A 26,866-nucleotide genomic window follows, 5' to 3' on the forward strand; every position below is an offset into this window, starting at 1 on the left:
AAGTTAAGAATATTTATACCACAGAAATCAGCAAATACTACAAGACAGGGCACATGTTAACTGCTACATGTTGCACTTTGCTGTAATGAACAGATGAACAGGTGAGGCTCCCAGTTAAACCGGTGCACTATTAGCACACTTCATTACCTACAGTACAATCTGTTTAGGGAAATAATGATCATAAAATGTTTTTGTGACACAGAATAAACGTGCTTTATTAATTAAGAGTTGGTAAACTTAAAAAATGAATTGTACTTTTTATTCTTTTAACAAAAAGGTGATGCAGGCTGGGCATGGTGGTTTACGCCTGTAATCCCAACTACTAAAAAACTTTAAAAAGTACTAAAAAAAAAAATTAGCCAGGCATGGTGGTAGGTACCTGTAGTCCAAGCTACTTGGGAGGCTAAGGCAGGAGAATCGCTTAAACCCAGGAGGCGGAGGTTGTAGTGAAACAACACCATGCCACTGCATTCCTGCCTGAGTGACAGAGCGAGACTCCATCTCAAAAAAAAAAAAAAAGTTTAATTTGGAAACAAACCTGACTTGCTATAACTCATGGTATCCAATCAAGCTTTTCAAAAATAATAATATTGAATTATACCACTTTAACTAAAAATTAAGATCTTGACCAATATGGTGAAACCCCATCTCTACTAAAATACAAAAATTAGCTGGATAAGGTGGCACATTCCTGCAATCCTAGCTAATTGGGAGGCTGAGGCAGGAGAATCACTTGAACCCGGGAGGCAGAGGTTGCAGTGAGCCAAGATCACAGCACTGCACACCAGCCTGGGCAACAGTGAGACTCCATCTCAAAAAAAAACAAAATGAGTGTAAGAAAAACAAGGAGCCACAGGCAGGTGAGCTCACACCAGCCCCATTATGGGCCCCATCGACAGGAACAAACACCACGCAGCCCAGACAGGCCTCATAGGACCTGATCTTCATTTGTATTGCAGCTCAAATCTTTTTGTGAAATCTTCTGATTTTTAAGTTGTCAGTGTATGGGACAATTTTTGTATGGGACAACCAAAAATCTCTCTGTAAGTCAACCAAGACTTGGAAGCTGCTAGTCTGTAATCTTCTTTCTAGATTTTCACACAGGAAAAATACTAAATTTCATTAAGTAAATGATTTCATGAAAGGAGGGGTATCTGACCATTTGTGTTTTTAAAGAACAGTCTGAATCTGAGAAGGCAGACTTTTCAGAATTTAAGTACTACATCCTCAAGGTATGAGTATAGACACTGCTAAGATCAGTGGCTCCTTCTGAGCTAAGCAAGTGTGCAAATCTCTGCCAGCTGCTAACACCCTACTCCTCTCGCCCTACTTGCAATCCCAGCCCAACCAAGGCCCACCCAAGGAAAGAAGTTCTGAGGTGAAGTGCAAGAATGGGATAATCAGGGGTCCAAAGTGGCTCCCGCCGGAGGTCATGGCACTCGCGAAGGCGAGGTCATCAGTTCAAGGCTAACCTGAGCAACCTCATAAGCTCACACTGATTGGCAAAAAAAAAAAAAAAAAAAAGAATGGGATAATCAACTTCACACATTAAGTTTTTAAAATAAGAACAGCTGAAAGTTTAATGACTGCTTAGGCGGGCTCAAAATGTCCCTGTAGGTTAGGCATGGTGCCTCATGTCTGTAATCCCAACACTATGAGAGGCTAGTGCGGGTCAGATCGCTTGAGCTCAGGAATTTGAGACCAGCCTGAGCAACATGGCAAAACCACAACACTACAAAAAATACCAAATAAATAAATAAATAAATAGCCAGGTGTGGTGATGCATTCCTTTAGTCCCAACTACCCAGGAGGCTGAGGTAGGAGGATCACCTGGGCGAGGTTGAAGCTGCAATGAGCCAGGACCCCACCATTACATTCCAGCCTGGGTGACAGAGACCCTGTCTTAAAATATAAAACAAGTCCCTATAAAAATGAAGGTTATTGTTCTATTTGAGGTGACTGGCAAGATGCCACCATCTGAGATGTGAGATAGGTACTGGAGAAAAAACTTCAAGGAGCTGGGGAGAGATGGTGACCTTTTGTGGGAAAAGTTAGTATGAAGTGCTGAGGGACAAATGAGAGAGGTCCCGTAAACAATGAAAATACACTAATGCAGACCTCAGCGAGAAAGGCCACGGCTGGAAGAAGATGAGGAAGTCAGTAGTCTGCAGATGCTAAGAAAAGCCTCGAAACCTTGAGTGTGTGAGAGAACCCCAAGGGAAATGAAAAAGAGCAACAGAGGCTAGATCCCGGGACATGACACCTTCCAGGCAGAGAGGGTGTGGTGGGAGGGTCTTCTGTGAGGACAGTGAAGGCACCAGAACCACAGAGGGCGTGGATGCAGACAAAGAGGAGGCGGCAGGTGCCACCGCCTGTGGTGATTGTCAGGGTACAATAAAAAGGCTAGTTGATAGCAGCAGGACAGACGACAGGAGTTGCAAGTGAGACTTTATGTGACAGTTGGGAGGGAAGTGTCATTGGTAAGCAATGAAAATGTTCCCTACGCCTGCCCCGTGCTGAAGCACAGATGTGGGGATATGAGTGCCTCAAAGTATACAGGAAAAGGCTAAAGGGAGCACTGTCCTCAGAGAAGACCCAGTGGACAGAAGAGGTGCTCTGTGAGGTGGGCAGTGGTGGTAATGCCAGGGTAGTCTTAGAACACGGGCTCCTCAGGGCCTGGGTAGGACTTTAGGTGGGAGGTAGAGAGCGGCACCCACAGACACAGAGCCACATACAGCGTTGTAAACTTTCTAAAAGCCACACCAACCACATCATCAAACAGTAAAAAGAGACAGGAAAATTGAGTAATTTTAACCCAGGATATCCAAACTAACTACATTTCCACATGCAATCAATATAAACAGTTACTGAGCTGTCCGACACCCTCTGTTACAAGTTTCTGAAGCTATTGTGCACTTTACACTGAACAGCACATCTCCATTCTGACCAGTCACAAACCAGGTGCTCAGCAGCCACACATGGACAGGGGCCACTTTACAGAATGGAAGAGGTAGAGAGGGAAGATGGGCCAGGAGCAAAAAACACAGAACAGTAGAGGAAGAAAGACTACAGGGTCATAAGCTTCAGATATTCAGTGAAAATCAGATTATGAGGCACAGTGAAAGTAATAAGCACAGACGCATCACAAAGAACCAGCAGAGCCACACAGAGGCTTGTCGTGGGGCCTGAGACAGGCGTGGTACATCTAACTCAGAAAAGTGCCCAGGTCATTTTCTGACAGCTGGGCCACATCTGGAGTGGCAGTGTTGAAAATGTAAGTTATTTGAGGGGTCTTTTAGCCCAGGGCCCTCAGTTTTACAAAGGGAGAGCCAACACCCAAAAAAATAAAGTAGTTTCCAAATGGCCAACGTGCTGCTGTACAGGCAGCCCTCTCATCCTGACTTTATCCCAGAGTTGCTCCGAGCATCTTGATCATTGTCTCTAAAAATGGAAACAATTGACATCTAGCACAGAAGAGACAAAAAAATGCTGAGGGCAGCATTCCACTATCACACAAAAGCGAAACTCTTACCAAGTCGATGCCATTCTGACCAGCTTTTTCTTACCTTGTGAAAGAAGGCAGCACCTGTCAGCACCATGGACAGCTCACAGGAGTAGTTGGAGTTGTAGAGCCAGGACTGATGGGGGATGTCCCAAGCGTGGTAACGGCCAGGGAAGCCCACAATGCGGTCCCGAGCTTCTCTCCACACCCTCGAAAAACACAAGTGCATACGCAGACCTGAGTACAGAGCTTCTAGGGTCATCAGAAGTGTTCATGATTATTGCCTCTACCTTACAAGCTCTGGCTCCTAGGCTTTTACTTCTTTTATCCTTTCAAAATAAAATAAAATCAATAACAAGCCAAACAGGATCAAAGCAAATAAGGTAACATATTCAGCTTCCTTAATAAGCACCTGCACACTGTCCCTCTAGCAGTCAGCATCCTCCAGCCCTTCCAGAAAGAATAAGCCATAACTTGGGAAGGGCATCTCCAGAACAGAGTATGCACAATAATCTACTATGGGGGTCCCCAGAATGGGGTATGCCCAATAATCTACTAAGAGGCAGAAAGATGATATTAATTTCAATTCATTTTTTAGTTTATTTAATTTCCAAGAAAGGGCCGGGCAAGGTGGTTCATGCCTGTAACCTCATCACTTTGGGAGGCTGACACAGGAGGATTGCTGGAAGCAAGGAGTTGAAGACCAGCCAGAGCAACATAGCAAGATCCTGTCTCTACAAAAAAAAAAAAATTTTTTTGTAATTAGCTGGGCATGGTGGAGCACACCGGTACTACTAGCCACTTGAGGGGCTGAGGTGGAAGGACTGCCTAAGTCTAGGCGTTCAAGGCTGCAGTGAGCTATGACTGCACCACTGCACTCAGCCTGAGTAACAGAGCAAGACCTGGCTCTAAAAATGAATGAATGAATAAGCAAACATTTTCTAAGAAAGGCTTTGTTTTCTTTCTTCTTTTTCTTTTTTTGAGATGCAGTCTCACTCTGTCACCAGGCTGGAGTGCAGTGGTGTGATCTCAGCTCACTGCAACCTCCACCTCCTGGTTCAAGTGATTCTCCTGCCTCAGCCTCCTGAGTAGCTGGGACCACAGGTACGCACCACCACAATCAACTAATTTTTCTATTTTTAGTAGAGACGGGGTTCAGCATGTTGGCCAGGATGGTCTCGATCTCCTGACTTTTGATCCACTTGTTTCAGCCTCCTAAAGTGCTGGGATGACAGGTGTGAGCCACGTGCCTGGCCAAAAGGCTTTGTTTTCAATGAGCATGACATTAGTTCAGTAGGACATGTATGTAATTTACATATATTGCACACTTTTACTGAGAGGGTACATAATAAAAAGGTTTAGAGACCACTGGTTTAACCACAGAAGACTACTGAACTGTGCCACTCCTAATTCAAAACGAGCAGGGCTGAGGGAGAAACGTATATCACGAGAAGTGATGTACAGAACCATACAACTGAAAGGTTTCATTAAATGGAAGAAATAAATGGAGAATTCAATATGTTTCAGTAGAAACTTTTATATCATCTCCAAATTTATAGGTAAAGTAGAACAAATAAAATTGGTCCCCAGTTTCCCAGGATAAACTGGAGAACAGAAAGCGCTTAAGCCCCACAGAACCCGACAGGCCTGCAGAAGGGCTTCCAGGGATTTAAACTGCCTGCAAACGCCCTCATCACTTACATGCAACTTCATTTCCTAAGACACGGAATATTTCATTTCAAAAGAGTTCTTCTCCTAATAAGTCTGAAAGCATCAAATCTAATCCAACATATGAAAAATCCAACTTCTATCGCAACGTGATAGACTTCTAGGTGGGCTTTTTTTTTTTTTAGACAATTGATTTCAATTGTGGCAAAATAAACATAAAATGTACCATCTTAATCATTTTCAAATGTACAGTTCAGTGGCATTATGCACATTCACAGTGCTGTGCAACCATCACCCCCATCCATCTCCAGAACTCTTTCATCTTCCCAAATGGAAACTCTGTCCCCATTAAACACTGATCCCTACTCCCACCTTCCCCAGCCCAGCAGCCCCTATTCCACTCTCCGTGTCTATGAATGACTACCTAGGGACCTCACATAATGGAACCACAGTATTTCTCACTCTGTATTGTTTGTACTTGTGTTGCAAATAATGCTGCTCTGGCCATTCGTGTATTCCCTTCTGTATGCATACATGCTCTCAAGTCTATTGGTATACCTTTTCTATCTGTCCCTTACAATTCTATCTGCCTCTTTCTTGGCTACGTAAGTTGAAGTGAGTCAACATCTATCTTTGCCAGAGGAAAGAATTCTCAGACTTACCCTTTCCTTTGAACTTAGGTCTGTTTCATTCCCATTAAGGTGAAATAAGCAAATTGGGGAGATGAATAAGAAAAAGGTTTCAGATCAAAGGTTGCCCAAACACATGAGAAAAGAGTCAGCGTGGGAAATGGTTAGAATGTACAGACAGCAATGATAATTCACCAGCTCCATTACCAGAGGCTAAATCTCAAACGCAAATGATGGTTAAGAGACACATTAAAAGGCTTCCAGTTATTCTCTCACCACGTGCAAATCTGTTAGAAAATAGCACAGGCAAGGTCAGAAGCCCCTAAATCAGGGGCTTAGAAATAGCTAATGCCAGCTATGCTAATAAGCTTCAAATTCCTCAAAGCTGGGTTCCTTATCAAAATCACTCTTGGATCTAAGGGTTGGCAGTTCTCCTGTCAACACCCCATGACCCTGCTCACCGCATCAGTCCCTTAGCATGCTCCAAACCACATCACGCTGCAACAGAAACACCCCCTCCCACCCACCCCCCACCACTACCACCTGCAGCAGCAAAGGCCTCACCTGGAGCTACCACATGACTTTCTTCCTTTGATAAAAACAAGTGGAGAGAGCCAGCTACTTATTATCATCAACAAAGAAATACACCACCTCTGTTTACCAGAATTTTTTTTTAATCATGGCTATGAACAGACTTGCTGCAATACTATACTGGGCAAGAGGTCAAAGGAAATGTGAGAGGCTGGGGAGAGTAAGAACAGATGTTCTAATTTGTCAGAAATGTGTCAAATCATTCTTTATAGATGGATTTAAGATAGATGAGCAATAAAGCTGCTGTTCCTTTTATTGGAGCATCTGCTCTTATAAGCGTAAGCCAAAGGCAGGGCCAGAACCACGAAGGTCAGATTAGGCCTTCAGTGAACAGAATGGAAGCACAGAGAAAGAACTCTCTCTCCTGGACTCACACTTAATTTGAACAAGACCCCCCAAAGAAGTCTACTCCAGTGGCTTTGTTTTTGTTTTGTTTTGTTTTGAGCTCTGTCACTCAGGCTAGACTGCAGTGGCATGATCTTGGCTCACTGCAATCTCCGCCTCCCGGGTTCAAGCAATTCTCCCGTCTCAGCCTTCTGAGTAGCTGGGATTACAGGAGCACACCAACATGCCCAGCTACGTTTTACATCTTTAGTAGAGACAGGGTTTCGCCATGTTGGCTAGGCTGGTCTCGAACTCCTGACCTCAGGTGATCCACTTAGTTCAGCTTCCCAAAGTGCTAGGATTACAGGCATAAGCCACCACACCCGGCCTCCAGTGGTTTTCAAACAATATAAGAACGAATTTTACCCCAAAATTGTTATAGATTAATGCTTTGGTAAAATACAACAAAAAATGAACTGCATGGTTTCTTAAATGTGATACCCAAAGCACAAGCAACCAAAGAAAACAGTTACAGTGAACTTCAAAACGTGATCTCTGTGCTTCAAAAGACACCATCAAGAAAGTGAGACGCTAACCCACAGAATGGGAGAAAGATGTGCAACTCCTATCTCTGATAAGGAACTTGCATCTGGAATACATAAAGAACTCTTAAACCGCCATAATAAAAGACAATCCAAACAAACATGGGCAAAGAATGTGAAAAGCCATTTCTCCAAAGAAGATATACAAAGACAAAGTGGTCAAAAGGACATAAAGATGCTCAACATCATTAGAGAAATGCAAATCACAACTGTATGGCTGGGTACTGTGGCTCAGGCCTGTAATCCCACCACTTGGGGGCTTGCTCAAGGCCAGGAGTTTGAGACAAGCTCGAACAACAAAGTGAGACTCCATCTCTACAAAAAAATTTAAAGATTAGCCAGGTGTGGTGATGTGACCCTGTAGTCCCAGATACTCAGGAGGATCACTTGAGCCCAGGAGTTCAAGGTTACAGCATGCTATGATTGTACCACTGCACTCCAGCCTCAGCAACAGTATAAGATCCTGTCGCTATAAAAAAAATACATATATATATACACACACACATATATACACACACACACACACACACGTGAACATATATCTATATATATATATATATAAAATGAGTTGTCACTTTACAATGACTCGGATGGTTATAGATTTTAAAAACGGAAAATAACAAACATTGAAAAGTACGTGGAAAAACTAGAAGCTTCATACACTGCTGGTGAGAATGCAATATGGGGCTGCCACCATGTAAAACAGTCTGACAGGCTCAAAATGTTAAAGCAGCTATCATGATCCAGCCACGTTACTCTTAGGTATACACTCAAGACAAATGACCTGTTCGTACAAAAACTTGCACATGAAGGTTCATAGCATTATTCATAGTAGCCAAGAAATAGAAACGACCCAAATATCCATCAACAGACAATGAACAAAGAACTGGTACCTGGGTCAGGCTCCATGGCTCATGCCTGTAATCCCAGCACTTTGGGAGGCCGAGGCAGACAGACTGCCTGAGCACAGGAGCTCAAGACCAGCCTGGGCAACATGGTGAAACCCCATCTCTACTAAAATACAAAAAAAATTATTAGCTGGGCGTGGTGGTCCATGCCTGTAACCTCAGCTACTTGGAGGCTAAGGTGAGAGAATTGCTTGAACCCAGGAGGCAGAGGTTGCAGTGAGCTAAGATCATACCACTGCACTCCAGCCCAGGCAACAGAGCAAGACTCTCTCAAAAAAACAAAAAAAACTGGTACCTGCTGTAAGATGAACTTTGAAAACATCGTGTTCACTGAAAGAAGAGAGTCACGAAAGGCCATGCATGGTTGTAGGGTTCTATTGATAGAAAGAGTCCAGAATAGGCAAATCTAGAGAGACACAAAGATAGAGTGGCTACCTAGGACTCAGAGGGGTTGGAGAAAAATCGGGAGTAGCTGTTAATAGGTACAGGGTTTCTTTCAGTAGAGATAAAGATTTCTAAAATTATGGTGATGTTTTTACACAACTCTGAATATTCTAAAACCACTGAACTATACATTAAATGAGTGAATTTTACGGTATATGGATTATATTGAACAAATGTTGCAAAAAAAAAAAAAAGAACTGCAAGAAAAATGATCATACACTTGGATTTCATTTTGTCAAATTGCTTTAAAAGTTTCTGAATGCTTACCCTCAATTTTTGTACTTACCTCACCATAAACAAGTAACAAAACCGACATCACACTCCCTGATACACTTTGAGTGGCCTTCATCTACTCCACCCTCTTCCCTGCAATGACCCTGAAGTGGGATCCTTCAGCAGTTACTAAGACTCAAGAAGGCAGAAGGGGTGAAGGCCAAGTGAAGTTCTGGAGTGTGCTTTGAATCTACGGCTCTGCCTGCCACTTTCTAGCTTCTACATGGTTCTGTTCTCCTGGATCTCAATCTACTCCTATAGGAAATAGAGACAGCTACGATTTATGTCATCAAATTTTAGGAGGATTAATGAGGTAAGACAAAGTCCTCGGCTAGTCCCTGGCACACAGTATAGGTTCAACATATGTTTAGCAGCAGCAGCAGCAGCAGCAGCATTACCACCACCTCCTTTTCTTCCTCCCCTTCTTTTTCCTTTTAAATCATTGCTTCCGACGCCTTCCTTCCGCCAAGTCTTTTTGGGTCCAGGATCCTGGCACCGTTCCATTGCTCCAACACACAGCAGCAAGTTGCTTCTGCCTGCCTGGGAGTTATTTCCCATTCCTCTAACAACAAAACCCTATTTCCATTAGAGAACTAGCCATTGCCTCTACTCTCTGCCCATGTGGTTTGGGTTTAAGGATGATACACCTGCAGCACCAGGACCAGGCAGGTAACCACGGTCTAGCCAATCAAAGAATTCCACCTCCCTGGCCACAGAGGAAAGGCCTGTGGGAGCGCAGATCAGAACCTAGAGATGAAGAGAGATGGACTCCTCCAGCGCCATCTACGAGCCTGCATCCAGCCACGTCTTACATCAGCCCTGACTACTTGTAAGGGTTTCTCAGTTACCATCAGCCAAGAAATTCATTTTGCTGCCTAATCTAGGTTTTCTGTCACTTGCAACCTAAAGTGTTTGATTGGAAATTAGTCTCTCACCGAAAGCCAAACATGATTTCGTCATGGCGGAGGTGAGCATCATCATCGATGGACAGGATGGCCTCGGTCTCAATTTCGTTCCAGGGTAAGAATCGGTTGTTCAAACTGTTCTTCTCAGTGCGGACCACCTGTGACAAGGAAGGAAAAACACTAAAAATCAAGAATGCGTTATGGAAGGCAAAACAAAACCTCTATTTAGGTCAAAGGAGACCATGGCTGGATTTACTGAATAATTGTGCGTGATCTCCTCACTTGTAAAATCCAGCATAAACGTTTCAGGAATAAAAGCCACCTTATACTTTAACAAATGTATACGAATTTACCTTTTAAGTTTCATTCGTTAGCTAATTTTCTTGTGAATCAAGTGAAAGCTGAGGATTATTTTATATATGTAATAAACACAACATAGGGAAATTAAAAATAACTCTCCCAAGAGAACACAAGGTGGCAGAGTGGATCTGAGATTCCGATTCCTGGTTGTGGAATTCCCAGCATGCAGGTTAATTTTAAAACTGAACCCAGAAACCTCGTGAGTCTGTCACTTCTGACTCCCAGTTCTAATGCCTTTGGGGATACAAACCCAAATAAAAAGCATAGCCCATTTGGTCGAGATTAATTACTTCACCTCTGTGATTCCTACCTACAAGGCTGACTACTCGTACACAAACTTTTTCTCTTTTCAAGGTGTCATGAACTCAGTACAACAGCTTCTACATCTTCAGCAAATCCCAATTCAAAAAACATCTATCCTAAGTGATTCAACATATATGCAAAGCAATATTTTCTTCAAAAATCAGAACTTGATGCATCAAACAGTACAACTACATGACACAAAAATTGTTATTTAACCATCTTAGTTTACCCACAATGTGGGTGGGTAGCTGTGTTATTCACCTTGCCACCTAATACTCACATAAATGATGATCACAGTCAGTACTTGGATGGCTCATTTTGTTCTTATTTTTATCTAATTAGTCCAACCAATGGGGAACCATTATTTTGTTCTCAAAACCCAAAAACAGAGAGCATCTCATGAAGAATAATCTTTTTAGAATGCCACGAAAGATCACCTTACTTCCAACAGACCGTTTTACATGTATTGAGGACAACCTCTACCTGGCATGACAAATTAATTGCATCTGAGGGCTTAAATTTATGAATGGTTTCCAAGGGGCTCTGTGACCTACTAGTATGCTCTTCGGCTTCAATTATCTTCTCTTCCATCGTCCCCCTGGAGGCCAGCTCAGACCCCTCTTGCCACGCCCTCCTTACCAGGAGAACCATTTATTCTATGTTCTTAATGCAAACTCCTCATAACTTCAATTAATTCATTCTAGCAAACTTAGAATCCAATTAATTCAGAACTAAAAGGGCTTTGGAGATTATAGCATCTAACCCTCACTTTATACATGCAGAAACTGAGGCTCGAATGATATAATACAACTGGCTAGTTGCAAGAGCCAGAACTACCTTTTCTAGGTAGCTTTTTTAAAAAACAAAAACAAAACTGAGGTATCGAAGTCTCATCACTATGTTCTCTAGGCTGGTCTTGAATTCCTGAGATCAAGTGAACTCCATGATCCTCCCATCTTGGCCTCCCAAAGCGCTAGAATTACAGGCATGTGCCACCACACCTGATCCTAACTCATACCTTCTGATTTCAAATCCAGTCCTTTTCCTGCTAAAGTTTTGCTAATTTTATAAACTTCTTCAAGCCAAAGGCACCGTAGGAAATGCTTTTTTTTTTTTTTTTTTGAAGATAAGAGTCTCACTCTGTGGCCCAGGCTGGAGTGCAATAGTGTGATCTTGGCTCACTGCAACTTCCACCTCCAGACTCAAGTGATCCTCCCACTTCAGCTTCCCAAGTAGCTGGAGCTACAAGCAGGTAACAACACATCCAGGTAATTTTTGCATTTTTGTAGAGACAGGGTTTCACCATATTGCCTAGGCTGGTCTCGAACTCCTGACTTCATGGCATCTGCCTGCCCCAGACTCTCAAAGTGCTGGGAATACAGGCGTGAGTCACCACACCTGGCCTGAAAATGCATTATTATTAATCTGTGTATCATCAAGGAAAAACAATGTTGCCAATTAAGAAGGCATGTGGGCCAGGTACAATGGCTCACGCCTGTAATCTCAGCACTTTTGGAGGCTGAGGCAGGTGGATCACCTGAGATAGGGAGTTCGAGCCCAGCCTGACCAACATGAAGAAACCCCATCTCTATTAAAAATACAAAATTAGCCAGGTGTAGTGGCACATGCCTGCAATCCCAGCTACTCGGGAGGCTGAGGCAGGAGAATCACCTGGACCTGGGAGATGGAGGTTGTGTTGAGCCGAGATCACGCCGTTGTACTCCAGCCTGGGAAACAAAAGCGAAACTCCCTGTCAAAAAAAACAAACAAACAAAAGGAGGGCATGTGAAATTGTTGATCCTTTGTTTACTTTATTACAGAACTTTTATTTTATTTATTTATTTTTTATGAGATGGAGTCTTGAGTTATCACCTAGGCTGGAGCGCAATGGTGCTAGTATTGCTCCCTGCAGCCTAAAACTCCTGGGCTCAAGTAATTGATCCTCTTGCCTCAGCGTCCCAAGTAGCTGGGACTACAGGCATGCACCACCACACTTAGCCAATTAAAAAAAAATCTGTAGAGACACGGTCTTGCTAAGTGGCCTAGACTGGCCTCAAACTTCTGGTCTCAAGCAATCCTCCTGCCTCAGCCTTCCAAAGAAAGTGATGGGATTACAGGCGAGAGCCACTGCTCTTGGCCAGAGCCTTTTTTTAAGACTTCACCTCAGCCCCAGAGGAGTTCCTGTCCAACTCAAGACAAAGAAGGATCTGTAACATTCACCACTACGGTTAACAGATGTCCGAGCCAAGCCACAGACCAAGAAATCCACCTTGCCCTGCAGCATGTATGACCAACATAAAAACCCCTGAGTGTACAGCGAAGGGTGTCCTAAGCTCAGACTCCACAGTGACGGAACGAAGGACTGAGTGAGGCCTCGGTCACACAAAAGAGCAACAAGGAGTGGAGACGCCAAGTGCTCACCTTAGTAGCCGATGGCTCCACTCACCACAGGGCAGGAGAGTGGCCAGAAGAGGCCAGACTTCATGGCAAGCTCAGTGAAGGTAAGAGCCCATCCAATGTAAGACACGTCTCAATTTCAGAGATGACAAAATGTAAAATAAGGTCTACCTTGGAAATGACAGCATTTGGTAGATGTTCACAAACTCCCTCAACAAACTATCCCCATCATTCATTTTACCTTCCGAACACACCTAGCATTCACTCAGTACAGAACTGTGATTCTGCCAGTTCAGCTGAACAAAGCTCCCCCTCACCCGTAGCAGTGAATACACACAGCTTAAAATGAAGAAAAACTACTTGAAAATGTCACTTCTTGAATATTCGCTTGTAGATGATCAGTTTTGTGGGTTAACCTTCAGAAGGATTATCAACAGCACAATTAGTAAACCAGGAATCTAGTAAGGAGCCTCAATGTTCAAAGTATGAAGACCAGCAGCACACATGGGGGCTGGAGGGGTGCAAGGGTACAGACCCACCCCAAGCCCATTTTAACATGCCCCCAGGGGATTCCTGTGCACGTTAAATCACGAGAAGCACTAGTACAATGGGAGACAGCATGGCTTTGGAGCCAATCGGAAAAGCCTGGGTTCAAATTCCAACTCCTCCACTTACTAGATGGGTGAATGTAAGCACCCTCTCTGCTAAACATACCCCCACGTTGTTTGCAAAATCTGAGGGTACTTATCAGCCAAACTTGACCATCCTATAAACAACCTAACTCTGCACCTAAAAATGAAACCCAAGAAAAACTAAAATGATCATGAGTTGATACCTAAATCATATCTGAATTTATCTAATTTACAAACAACCAAATCAGGAGAACCTATTGGGCTTTGGAAGACTTAGGTAGGGTCATGGAGCTGGAGAGCAAATATCCAAGTGTTTTGGCCTAGATTTCACACCAGTTTTTTAGTAAGTTTATCAAAGTCCATTACTTGGATATCAAGAAGCAACAAGGGAACAACTACTAAGGACTCCTGGGACACAGGAGACCTGCCACCTCTGCCCACCCTCTGAGCACAACTGCTCTGGGCTGGATGACAACAGCTGTTCAGGTATAGCACACTGAATTTCAGCAATCAGAATAAATGGGCCAGGCATGGTGGCTCATGCCTATAATCCCAGCACTTTAGGAGGCCGAGGCAAGCGAATCACCTGAAGTCAAGAGTTCAAGACCAGGCTGGCCAACATGGCAAAACCCTGTGTCTACTAAAAATAATTTTTAAAAATCTAGCCAGGAGTGGTGGAGGGCACCTGTAGTCCCAGCTACTCGGGAGGCTGAGGCAGGAGAATCACTTGAACCTGGGAGGTAGAGGTTACAGTGAGCCAAGATGGTGCCACTGCACTCCAGCCTGGGCAACAGGGAGACTCCATCTCAAAAAAAAAAAAGAAAAGCTGTTAAAGATTCACAGAAACCACAACACCAAGCACTACAGTTTATTTGTGGTTAGCTGACAAGCAACTGCAATTACTTTAAGAATTTAGAGTAGTGGTTCTCAAGAGTGATTTTGCCCCAGGGTACATGTGGCAATGTCTGAAGGGATTTTTGGTTGTCACAACTGGGGAGAAAGGGGTGCGCTACTTGCATCTAGCATCTAGTGGACAGGAGCCAAGGGTGCTGCTAGATCCTACAGTGTACCAGACACCCCCACAACGAAGAATTACCTGACCCAAAATGTCACTGCACCACTGCTGAACACCCTGATTTAGAGTCAACCTCCAGGAGACAGTAAACGAAACCGAACTTGGAAGAATAACTACAGTTCAGCACCTAAGACTTTTGCCCTCACAAACTTTGCAAACACCAACTAAAACTAAGTAGGTGGGAGAGTAAAGGTTTTCTTCTAACAGTTGTGCTTCAAAGCTGTTGAGCATTCTCTGCGCGCTAGGCACTGTGGATGGTCTTTAACTGCATTCTCTCATTTGCTGCTGACCTGCTCACCTAGGGTGTTTTACCTGCACTTGCATTGGAATCGTTGGCAATTTTTTCTCTTATAAGTTAATGGCTAAACTAACGCTGAGCAAACCAGCTATTATCTATTCTGGAACCAAAATCTGAAGAACAGAAAGGCTCAAACATTTCTAAATACGGACTCACAGATCAGCAAAGCCTCTACGAACGTGAGAAAAGGCAGATCGAACATAAAAGAAACAAGTCAACCAGAGGGAGTGTGTCATGTTTAAGAAAGGTTCTCATTTTTGTTGATGCTGTTTTGCTTCAAATTTAAAACAACACTCTTCCCTCGACCCCACAATACTGGCTATTTCATGTTACTATAGCATATTGCTATTAGACGCCTTATGATTACACCTTGGTAACGTGTGAACAGGAAGACTGACTTTCAAATTACTGCTTTAATTACTGGTATGACATTAACCAAAATGAACAGACCATAGTGCCTGGCAATAAAGCAGATGTTCAACAAATGTTTTATAAAATGAATGAGCAAAAAATAGAAAATAATTTAGCCCTGCCATTCTGATTACAGAACATGAAATAAAGACTTGAGAACTTTCTACATCACAATTATAGGCAAACAGTATCTTTAATAATCTTAAAGAATGATAACTAGAGAAGAATTAGGAAACCTCTTAGTATTTAATGTAGTTTTCTATAGCAAAAAACCCATCCACCTACAACAATCAAGCCAGGAGCAGATGCCCACTCTTCACCTGGCTTGTCTCACACAAGCTCCCAATGGTGCCTTGCTAGCTCTTTTGCACATCATTCACGGGACCCCTGACCTTCTCCCATCACAAAGGAAGGGGAACAACAATCGTGGTCTAGAACCCTGCCACCTACGAAACTTGGCCATTTAAATACACTTTAAATGCCCTTTTTCCCTTCAAAATTACATCTGGCTCAAGTCGGACAATCTTCATCCTCCAATAAAACATATCCACGCATAATATATCCCTAGAGTAAATTCGTATCTGAGAATGAAACTTAACATCAAGCCATCACACAGGCATGAAAGGAAACAGCAACTAACCTTAGTTCTCCATGATCCCCTTCCTCCAACTTAAAAGAGGAACCCATCGGAGAACTCAGGAATCAGGAAAATGAGGTCCACGAAGAAGCACACAGTCATGCCCACCTAACTCAGGAGGACCAAGTAACGGAGCTTGGAGCAAGTGGGATGGGAGGTGAGCAACAGAGAGAAGATGACAGAACGAGGACAACATTATTTAAGGAGCTCACACATTCAGTAAATGTCAAGTGATGAGGCAGAAGGCAAGGAAATGCAAAGGAAGGAAAAGGAAGTAAGAAGGTAACAGTGCATTGGTTTTCCATTTATAACTTTACACAGAGACGTCATTCAGTACAAAAAAAAAATTGTACATGTTTTAATTTATAAGAGAAAAAAATTGCCAATGATCCCAGTGTAAGTGCAGGTAAATCAGCCCATGTGAGCAGGTGAGCAACAAATGAGAGAATGCAGGTAAAGACCATCCACAATGCCGAGCACACAGAAAATGCTCAAAAACTGTTAGCAATTATTATAACATGAGATTAGCACAGCCTCTTTTTCAAGTATCATATATTTTACGTGTATATTCTATATTCTGTACGTATTTTGATACATTTTCTTATATTTTATATACATATTATTTAAAAGACAAGCTTTTGCTTTTCCAAGAAATTTAGACATGAACAAAAATAAAGAGAAGAAAAAATACATCCTGACCTATTGTCAGAAGTCCTGAGACCTGGGGCCGACGGTGGCTCACACCTATAATCCCAGCACTTTTGGAGGTAGAGGTGGGCAGATCACCGGAGGTCAGTATTTTGAGACCAACCTGGCCAACCTGACGAAACCCCAACTCTACTAAAAATACAAAACTGTGGGTAATACCCCCCAGGGGCACCAAGGAAGTAGAACTGTCCAGACCCCAGGCACAATTAGTGCCTGAAGAATATCTTAAGTTTATAGTGTTATTACTCAGCTATTTCCTTTATATAATCCTTTATATATAATCATATATTAGTTTACAGAATTAGTGCCTGAAATATAACTTACTGCTTACATATATCTAGCTTATATAATCATACTTAATACTTATATCTAGCATACTTAGTTCTATATAATCTTTCTATATAATCATATAGGTATTATAGTCAGAGCTGCACTGACACATTTAGTGCTGATTTACAGAATCCTTCCATATAACCACATAGTAGTTTGTAGCAGGAGGAATGCCTAGAGCAGTGACAGAACAGAAGCAGTACATGGGAAAACAGCCAGACCAAGACAAGAACCAAAGACCCAGGCGGTGGCATCCCTGCCTGAAAGGGCATACACTGTATGGCAGGCTTGGAGCAAGAGCCTCTCCTCCCGATAAAGGACTTGCAGCACCTTGCATCCAGTTTCTGTGAAAAGCAGGCCTCAGGCCTGGGATTCTGGAAATAACCAAGGGAAAAGAACCCCTCTGGTGTGACCAGTCACGGTGGCCATACACCATCAGTCTTTTCTCGCTTCTGCGCTAGCTCAAATCATTCTCCCATAAATATCTTAAGAGAAGAGCACAAGTCTGTCAGCTTCTGTCACTGCATTAGCTTACAGTATCCTTCTATTAGAAATCCTTTGAAGTCTCCAGCTCCCAGATAAGAAGTGTTACACAAGACACCTGTTGCACACAGCCCACCTCCTTGCCTTGGTGACCTAATGGGAGCGGACCCCTCTACTACTGCGCACTGCATGGCCCCCAACTGTGCATGGCCCACCTCTCTGCCCAAGTAACATAATGGGGTGGCCCCCTCACTTGTGACCCGCTTGATTATGTGTGCCCTATTACTAAGCCTACGGATGATAACCTCACTCACAACTTTGCCCCCTGCTTATATCTAATAAATACAGATGCTCCTGGGCATTTGGGGCTCTCAGTGATCTCCGCTCACAGGTGGCATGGCCCCCCGAGTCCAGATGCTCTTCACCAGTTCTTCAGTGTCCTGTCTCTTTACTTCTTGGATCCTGCACCTCAGCACAGCATAAGGGACACCCCACAACCCTGTGGGGCCCAAGAGCCATACACAAAAATTAGGGTGTGGTGGTGTGTGCCTGTAGTCCCAGCTACAAGGGAGGCTGAGGTACAAGAATCACTTAAACCCAGGAGGCGGAGGCTGCAGTGACCCCAGTTCACACCACTGTACTCCAGCTTGCATGACAAAGTGAGACTTTCTCCCAAAAAAAAAAAAAAAAAAAAGTCCTCGGCCGGGCGCAGTGGCTCATGCCTGTAATCCCAGCACTTTGGGAGGCCGAGGCGGGTGGATCACGAGGTCAAGAGATCGAGACCATCCTGGTCAACATGGTGAAACCCTGTCTCTACCAAAAACACAAAAAATTAGCTGGGCATGGTGGCGCGTGCCTGTAATCCCAGCTACTGGGGAGGCTGAGGCAGGAGAATTGCCTGAATCCAGGAGGCAGAGGTTGTGGTGGGCCGAGATCGCGCCATTGCACTCCAGCCTGGGTAACAAGAGCAAAACTCTGTCTCAAAAAAAAAAAGTCCTGAGCCCTCGTTCTAATACAAATCAATTAGTCAAATGACCTGAAGCAACAGAAATTCTCACAGCCTCACATTCCTTACTTTCAATTAGCAAAAAGAGTACATACAAACTAAGAGGGGAAGACATTACCTAAAGAATCAATTTGCTGCAAGTTAGTCATTTATGCAACATGACTTTCTGGCAATTCCTTTACACTTCTCTATTTCTTGCTATTCGTTTTGGTTGGAGGCAGCCCTGTTTTATATAATTTTCCTTTGCAGCCATACAGCTCATTCGCAACATAAGCCATAGCTATAGCCACCATGTTACTAAGTAAAATGTTGTCAAGAGAAAAAAAAACACCCAGATGTGCCAATCCCTAGTGAGGTATACCAGTCCTTGCACAGTCTTGGACCTGGAGAAGCTGGACATGGCTTTACCTGCTGGCTTCACCTAGATATCACAATTTTGGGAAATTATGGTCTCATTCATTCAAGGGATATTTTTAAAAGTAGAGTAGGCAGAGGTAAAAAATACAGCTTATCAATACTCTAAGGACTAAGCTCCGAGAACAATCTCCCATCTTGTCTGAGGTCTAGTCAGAAGCCAAGCCTCTTAGCTTGAGGCAGAGTCCCCAGCTAGAAAGTTCATGACGCCAAGAGCGCACTATGGATGCAGCTTCTCTTCTGGTCTTCCCTTTTCCCTAAGAGACTACTGGGGAGACAGTACGAAAACAACTCCCCTGGAATGATATTTACATTCCCCCAAAGAATTCTCCCTGTTCAATTTGAGTATCAAGGACTGGGAGAGAGGGAAAAAGGCATTGAAAAATCACGTATCTTTTTTTTTTTTTTAAGAGACAGGATCTTACTCTATCACCCAGGCTGGAGTGCAGTGGCACAATCACAGCTCATGAGCCTGGCAGCCTTGACTTACCAGGCTCAAACAATCCCCCCATCGCAGCCACCCAAGGACCTGGGATTACAGGCATGCATCACGACACCTGGCTTTTTTGTTTGTAGAGATGGGGTTTCTCTATGTTGCCCAGACTGGTTTCAAACTCCTAGGCTCAAGCAATCTGCCTGACTCAGCCTCCCAAAGTGCTGGGATTACAGGCATGAGGCACTGAGACTGGCACTATCATTTTCATTTGGGAAAAAAAAAAAAAGGCGCATTCTGACCTTATCACTTCCACAGAGACCCTGCAGTCGGCAAAGATGTGTGCTATGCTGATCTCTGAACTGGCTCTCTCCATCACCGTTCCTCACCTAGGCTGCTGCAAGTCTTTTGACCGCTTCTGCTCTTTTCCCCCCAAGTCACCCCCAAATCACGTGCCTCCTCTGCTTAACACCCTCCAGGGGCATCCTAAGGCACAGAGGATAAAACCCAGACTTCCTGACCACACGTATGCCATCCTGCACCTGCTGGCCATGCCACCTTCTCCAACCTCCTTCAAACGCACCACCCAGATGCACTAGACATTGCTTCTGGCACTTGCCATTCCCCCATACATCCCTCCAGAATTTACATGGCCTGCTCTCTCGCTTCATTCAGGCTTCTGCTCAAATGTCACCTCTTCTAAGGGCCCTTCCCAGGCACCCTGAGTAAATTAGCCATACCCTTTATGAAGAAGAGAATGAAAAACTAAGACTCAGGGACAGGCTGCCAAGAGACTGTCTCAGCAGTAAGTAGACAGCGTGAAGAGAAGCAATGCCTTGAGTGAGCTAGACCACATTGTTAGTCACTGAAAGATGTCCCTTTCCTAACAGCCCACATGTTACTACTCCAAAAGGACAGATTCTAAAACGGCCACCCTACTTACTATTTTCCAGAGTATAAAGCAGAGTAAGGAAGATGTGTAAACTGGTCAGTGTATAGTCACTAAAATTTTTAATGGGACTATCTATCAAGAAAAGATGACTTGGTGTTTCTGCCTCCAGAAGGGTTGAGTAAGCTCCTACCAGACCCAGTCCTCCCTCAGATGACTACAACCGCTGGACAAAAATACCGAAAAAGGAATTTCCAGAAGGCACTAGAGAGTGAAGAAAAGACAACCAACTATGGAGGGGTGCTAAAATTCAGAGGGAGGGAATTACTGACACAGGGAGAATTACTGCTGCTTTCACCCTGAGAGTAGGCCAGATTTGGTACCAAGACAGCCAGCCAAAACTCCCATACAAAAACTCTGGTCTTTCTGGCCTGTAAAGGAAATGTATAAGGTAACCATAGCTCCTAGCAAGAAAGGAGAAAATTCCAGAAAGGAGAAAGCCAGGAAAGGGATGCTCCAAGCTCTTCAAAGAAACTGCCCTGTCTCTCGCCGACTCCTAAGTCACGCATGCTTGGTGCAGGTTTCAAGCAGAGCAGCTAAATAGAAAAGAACAGAGCATGCGAGTAGCCACTCAGAAGACAGGCTTTCAGTCTAAGTCAACATAACTAACCACCTGCTAAAACACAAATATCAACACTTTCCAGAATAAAAATCAAAGAAAACCAGCTGAGGCATACCACAGCCGAATTTCTGAAAACCAAAAAAAAAAAGATTAGCAGCAGTAAGAAAATACAAAGAACGAAATCTCAAAAGCAGCCAGAGAAAACCACACCTTACATACAAGGAAACAAAAACTGGAAAACCACTGACATATCATCAGTAACCACGGAGGCCTGGAAACAGTGGAACATCTTTCAGGTGAACATAGTGGAGAGTTTTTCAAAAGCCTAGACCTGAAATCCCTTGACATAATAATACTCTCTAGCTGGCTTTCATTAAGATATCTTTGTTGTTATGCTCCAGGAGCTATGGGACCTGATTCACGTGCTTACAAAATATCCAAGAGCCAGGAAGAGAGCAGACACCCACCATCGCCCCTGTTTGGTAGTCCCACCCCATTCAATGGGAAATCCACTTCAACTGGTGGCACTTCCATCTCTCTGCAAGTCCTGTCTCCCTGCCCAGACACCATCACTTTTGTGAAGCTGTGTCAGAGAGCATTTGAAACAGGAGTGATCAAGCCTGCTGGCAATAAAGATCACCTTCATTCTAAACTAGACCTTTTTTGTAAATATTTAAAAGAATGAGGAATTTTTAACATGTAAGTCCTATGAGGCAACCCTAAGACAATCCTTCTCCACTTAAAATAGTTGGAGTTCATTACACTTCACAGCCCCTACACATTTGCACTTAGGCCTCTTGCTTAGTGGGAGCCGAGCATAAGAGAAGCTCGTATTGCCCAGCACTTTCTGAGATGGCAGGAACGTTACTGGGTAGATTCGCTGATGCCTGGAACCACCCTGGTGCTAAATTTATAAAGATTTACTAAGCTTAACATACTGAACTGGCTATATCTACATCTAGATGGAGAAACCACTCTGAGGTAGATTACAGTAGTGTCATTTCTCTATAGCAGAGAAAGCTACCAATCTCTTTCTAGTTCTGATACCTGGGTACATCCAAGATGTCAGCAACTTCAACTACTCCCCAGAACACATGCCTCTCCTATACAGAAAGCACAACCAGAATATTTACAAGAGGGAGTGAAATTCTCCAGCTTGAAGCTATTTCCTCGTTTTTAAAAGGACCAGAAAATAACTTGTTTTGCTAATATGAGAAAGCTGTTTAGAATGGCCAATTTGGAAAGTTTCTGGCATTTTCCAATTAGGTATTATTGCAATGGACTACCCAATTACCAGGACTAGTCATTTCTCACCAGAGTTTTAAAAAAGGATTCATTCTGGTAAGTTCTCTGATGAATTTCAGTCAACTTAACTGTGGTGACACCAACTTCTCTACATCCCTATCGAAATCAAAGAAAACTCAGGAAAATTGGAAAACAATGGCTACTCTATTATTCTACTATTTGAGGAGCATATACCTTTCACAGAGTAAATTCTTTTTTAATTTCAATAACATTCATAAAGTTGTAACAAAGTGAACTTTGAGACGTCTATAAAAAAAATTCCCTGTTTACTTAATATACAAAATAAACTGGGATAAAAAGGATTTATAACCCTACAGTCTTTGAACAGCCTGATTCTAAATTCGATTAAATTAAAAAAAAAAAGACAAGATTAGCAGCAGTAAGAAAAAATTTAAAGCAAAGACGTACTTTGCATAGGAGGAAGTAGGCAGTAACGACTGAAACCAGAAATGACGTAGAGAGGATACAAGAAGCCTTTGAGTGAGGTCAGCTAAAGCTACCCACAACATAGGCAGGACAGACATACTGCTTCCATCTCCTTTAACATCAAGGGGTAAGAGGGAATCAAATAAGTGAGCACCTTTCTAGAGTCCTTAGTTGTCTATCTTAGATTCCTCTTTAATGCTGAGATCAAAAAAGCTAATTATCAAAGATCATAAAATGACTACTTAATCCTGGGTATATATCACTCCAAATCTCATTCTTATTACACCATACCGCTGCCTAAAAAAATAATTCAAATCTATCAGCTTCCCAATGAAATACATTTTTTTAAAAAAACTAGACTTCTAGCAATGTGTGGTCCATCAGACCTCTTGCTACCTTTTGCCGTAAAGTAACTACATAGGTTGCAGGGTAAATAGTTGGCAGTCTGCTTAAGACTTGCTCTAAGGCTACACATTTAAGATGGTTACCATCCCTCTTCTAGAATCTAAGTGTAATTCTGCAGGTGGATTATATCCTGCATATTTAGCTGTTATTTTTTCTGTAAAATACAGCACTAACCATGAGACGGAGTAAAGAATAACAATCTACAAGACACCCTAGAAGGATCAATTGGAGTTGGTTCTCCAACTCCAAAATATCAAACCCCAACTCCAGGCTTATAAAAGACTTCTGTGGCCAGGCGCGGTGACTCACACCTGTAATCCCAGCACTTTGGGAGGTCGAGGCGGGTGGATCACGAGGTCAAGAGATCGAGACCACCCTGGTCAACATGGTGAAAAACCCTGTCTCTACTAAAAATACAAAAAATTAGTTGGGCATGGTGGCACACGCCTATAGTCCCAGCTACTTGGGAAGCTGAGGCAGGAGAATCGCTTGAACCCAGGAGGCGGAGGTTGCAGTGAGCCGAGATCGTACCATTGCACTCCAGCTTGGGTGACAGCAAAACTCTGTCTCAAAAAAAAAAAAAAAGACTTCTATGAATACCTGGAAAAAGGACACAGGCCTCACTAAACCCTTTGGGAGGTGACTAAAGCTGCAGTTTCTGGAATTAGACATACTAAATTCAGCTTTTCCATTACTCCGATCTTGTGCAAATTTATTAATCCAAGTCTCAACTCCATATAAATAAGCTGAAGAAAGAGTGATATGTCACAAAACGCTTATTTTAGTGCCGAGATGCTAAGTGCTTCCTAAATGGTAGCTTATCATTATCGTCATCAACACGTCACCTTCCTTGTCATGACACGGAAGAAGTCTATGGGATAATGGACGGGATAACCCATGAGGTCTATATATTGACTATAGAATCAGTTTCAGTTTTGGGGATCTGAGATTTAGGAAGTAACAGCAAGTACCAAGGCTTGAAAAAGCAGCAAGCAAACACTTCAGGAAGAAAGGAATCTATATAGGCTTTTTAAAAGTATGTGTGTATTCTTCTTTGCTAGAACTTACAACTGCTAAAGTGAAGGAAGATGGAAAAGGTATTAAGAGTGAAATGCTATTTCATGCAGCAAAACGAACTGCTCGTTTTCCTATTACCATGATGGGGACGCCAATGTCAGGCCACAAAAGGTCCTCTGATGGTAGCTTGGGAGAATTCCACACCACCACCACCTTGTTCAGGTAAGGGAGGCCGTTCAGCCTCTCTAAAGAGTTCATAAGCACTTCCTCCCGCTCGTAAGTCAACATCACCACCGTGAACTGCTCTCGGGGAACATTGCCTCCAAGGGCAGCCTGAAACTCCTTGCCAGAACCCCCTGCTCCGCCGCCAATAGGCCGAAATCCAGTCCCTGAGCCCAAGAATTTGGCCTCTGAGGGCAACACAGGGTCAAAGGGAGTGTGGGGGAAAAGATGGAAAGGCCCTGGGGCGGAGTTCCAGCTGCGGTAAAAGTCAGTGACAGTCAGCGTGAAGTTGCGGAGGTATCTGGGAGAGGCATAGGGCGGCTCCGTCTCCACCGGCCCCAGGTCCAGGTCCCCATTGTCTGCCATGTTGGGGTCGGTTCCAGCCGCCTTGCCTGAACGGTGGGGGATCTCAGCTGCTGCCTCTTCCCGAATGGGAGCAGCTGGGATCTGGATGCGAGTCCTAATCATAGCCAGCACAGTATTAAAGATACTGTCAGCGGTGGAGAAGTAAGTCTCCCAGAGAAAGCGGCCTTGCCGCCTCATAGCCAGGAGGTCACTATCTGAGAGGCTTCTGAGCAGGAAATGAACCTCGGTAACGCGAGGCTTGGGCACCACCAGGGCCGCCTCGTTCCACTGCAGCATGTCCTGGTATGGAAGCTGGACCTGCTCCCCCAGCACCACTGGGACGGCACCGACTTCCAGGGCTTCAAAGAGCCTCGTGGCACACCCAGAGGAAATAATCAAGCGAGGGTCCCCAGGGGTGATGATGAGGGCGAAGGTTGAGAGCTTCAGCAATTCCAAGCGGTCCTCCCGCTCCCCACACAGCGCCCACTCAGTCGGCAGGCTGGGTTTGGGCTGGTTTTTACAGGTGAATTCCACCAGGACCTGATCTAGCTTGCTGTCCTGCACTGCCTTCAGGGTGGCAATGATGCGGTCATCGTAGTCGGCAGGAGGGTCGCCTTCCATTTCCTCTTCGAAGGAGCGGGCCTCCTGAAGGCTAGACCTCAGAGACTCAATCTTCTCCCCCTGGAAGGTGAAAAGGTATTTCCGCTTCACCGGCACCTGCGGTGGGATTTCCATGAAGTTGGGCTCAGACATGGCATGGACCAGTGGCGACACGACCAAGTCAAAGCCAGGTCTGTACTGGACAGCGTAGAAGGTGGACTGGGCTACCATGGCGCGGCCGGTACTGACATTATACAGGAGGTTCTGTGTATCTGACTTACGTGACAGATTGATGATGACATGGTTGTGTCCATCCGTCCGCCAGTGCGGCAGGGAATACAAGTGCTTCTCCAGCTCGGCAGGCCGCAGCACCACTGGCTCCTGCATCTCTCCCACCAGGACCACGTAAAGGCAGGCAATGTCTGCGTTTTCTGTAACATACACGTTAGCTCGTGCTGTCGCCTGAAAAGCCTGCTTGACCAAGGGATCCAGGTAGCTGCCAAAGACAAACTGGTCACTGTCATAGACGTAGACTGGGAAGCCAGAGGTAAGAGGGCAACGGGAATAATCCAAGCAGTTGTGCAGCCGGCAGCCCCGGGTGGCCTTCGGGGGAGGGAGGCCGGTGTCGTCTTTCTCCGGGAGCAGTCGGATGGGTAGGGACAGCTTGGGCTGGTTCTGGGCCATGAGCTCCTTGTAGGAATGCTCGGTCTGGCTAATAACATTCTTCAGCTGCAGCAGGTCCTGCTTGGCGTTCTCGATGCTCTTCTTACAGGCTTCGATCTTCAGATTCAGCTTGGCGATCTCACTGTTCAGCTCTTGGCGCTTGGCCTCCAGCTGCAGGAGCTCTTCGCTCACCGACTCGCGGATGCGGCACAGATCCAGCACGTGCTTCACCTCACACAGCTCGTTTCCTACCCGGGGGCCAAAAATCCGCTTGCCAGCCTCGTCGGCCTCATCCAGAGTGGTGAGGTAATAGTGGGCGATGAGCGGGAAGAACACCAGGATGATGAAGAGCGTGAAGCTGAGCCACGTGAGGCGGATGCGGTTGGACCAGCGCAGCATGCAGGTCTGACCTCCGTTCCCCGCACCCCCATTCCGCAGCATGGTATAGCCCGTCATGAGTCCTCTGCAGCCTGCCAGCCAGATCACGTCGGGTCACTCGCCATAACCATGGGTTGCTATTCCACAAAATGATCTCTGTTTCACTGACACGTTTCAGGAAGAGTGCCTGTGCTCCCTGGACAAGGCACCAAATAAAATGGAAATTTCATTTTCCTCAGCTGCAGGTGAAACAGTCTCTGAGCCTATTGTAGCAGATTTTAAGTTCTGGCTGTTGCCCAAAGAACATGTCCTTAATCTTTATCAAAAGGTAAAAGGTGCCACATTCTTGCTGAGATGAAAGGGAGGAGATACCTGATGATGAAAGCGAGGAAGAACACCTTGGAATCTGACAGACTGTTTCAACTGCCATAGCTCTTATTTCTTGGTTTTGCTGACCAACAAATATGCATAGTGTCTATTTGGTTATATAGCAATGGGTTAGAACAGAAATAAATGCCAGCTTCTTACTGATGTCTTTGCCAACAATCAGGCCTGCAAAAGAAAGAGAACCACGTCAGTCTTGATGAGATTACATTCAACACCCCCCGCCACTGTACATTTCTAGAAAAAGCTTAAATCTTAGATGGAACAATGGCTGGAA

At 44.3% G+C, this 26,866-nt stretch overlaps 1 protein-coding gene across 13 annotated transcripts in view; it reads right to left on the reverse strand.

Annotated features, from left to right (window-relative positions):
* Positions 1-26,866, reverse strand: part of EXTL3 (exostosin like glycosyltransferase 3) — a 133,139-nt gene that overhangs the window by 10,796 nt on the left and 95,477 nt on the right. For all 13 annotated transcript variants that reach the window (XM_035269651.3, XM_017963658.4, XM_078347114.1 and 10 more), the window contains 3 exons: positions 24,136-26,757; positions 9,877-10,004; positions 3,567-3,711 (listed from right to left, as the gene is read on the reverse strand). In XM_035269651.3, coding sequence (XP_035125542.1) covers positions 3,567-3,711; positions 9,877-10,004; positions 24,136-26,283 — 2,421 coding nt within the window. In that variant the 5' untranslated portion in view covers positions 26,284-26,757. The remainder of the gene's footprint in view (positions 1-3,566; positions 3,712-9,876; positions 10,005-24,135; positions 26,758-26,866) is intronic.

This window comes from Callithrix jacchus, chromosome 13 (assembly GCF_049354715.1).
Source record: "Callithrix jacchus isolate 240 chromosome 13, calJac240_pri, whole genome shotgun sequence".
Lineage (NCBI taxonomy): Eukaryota > Metazoa > Chordata > Mammalia > Primates > Cebidae > Callithrix > Callithrix jacchus.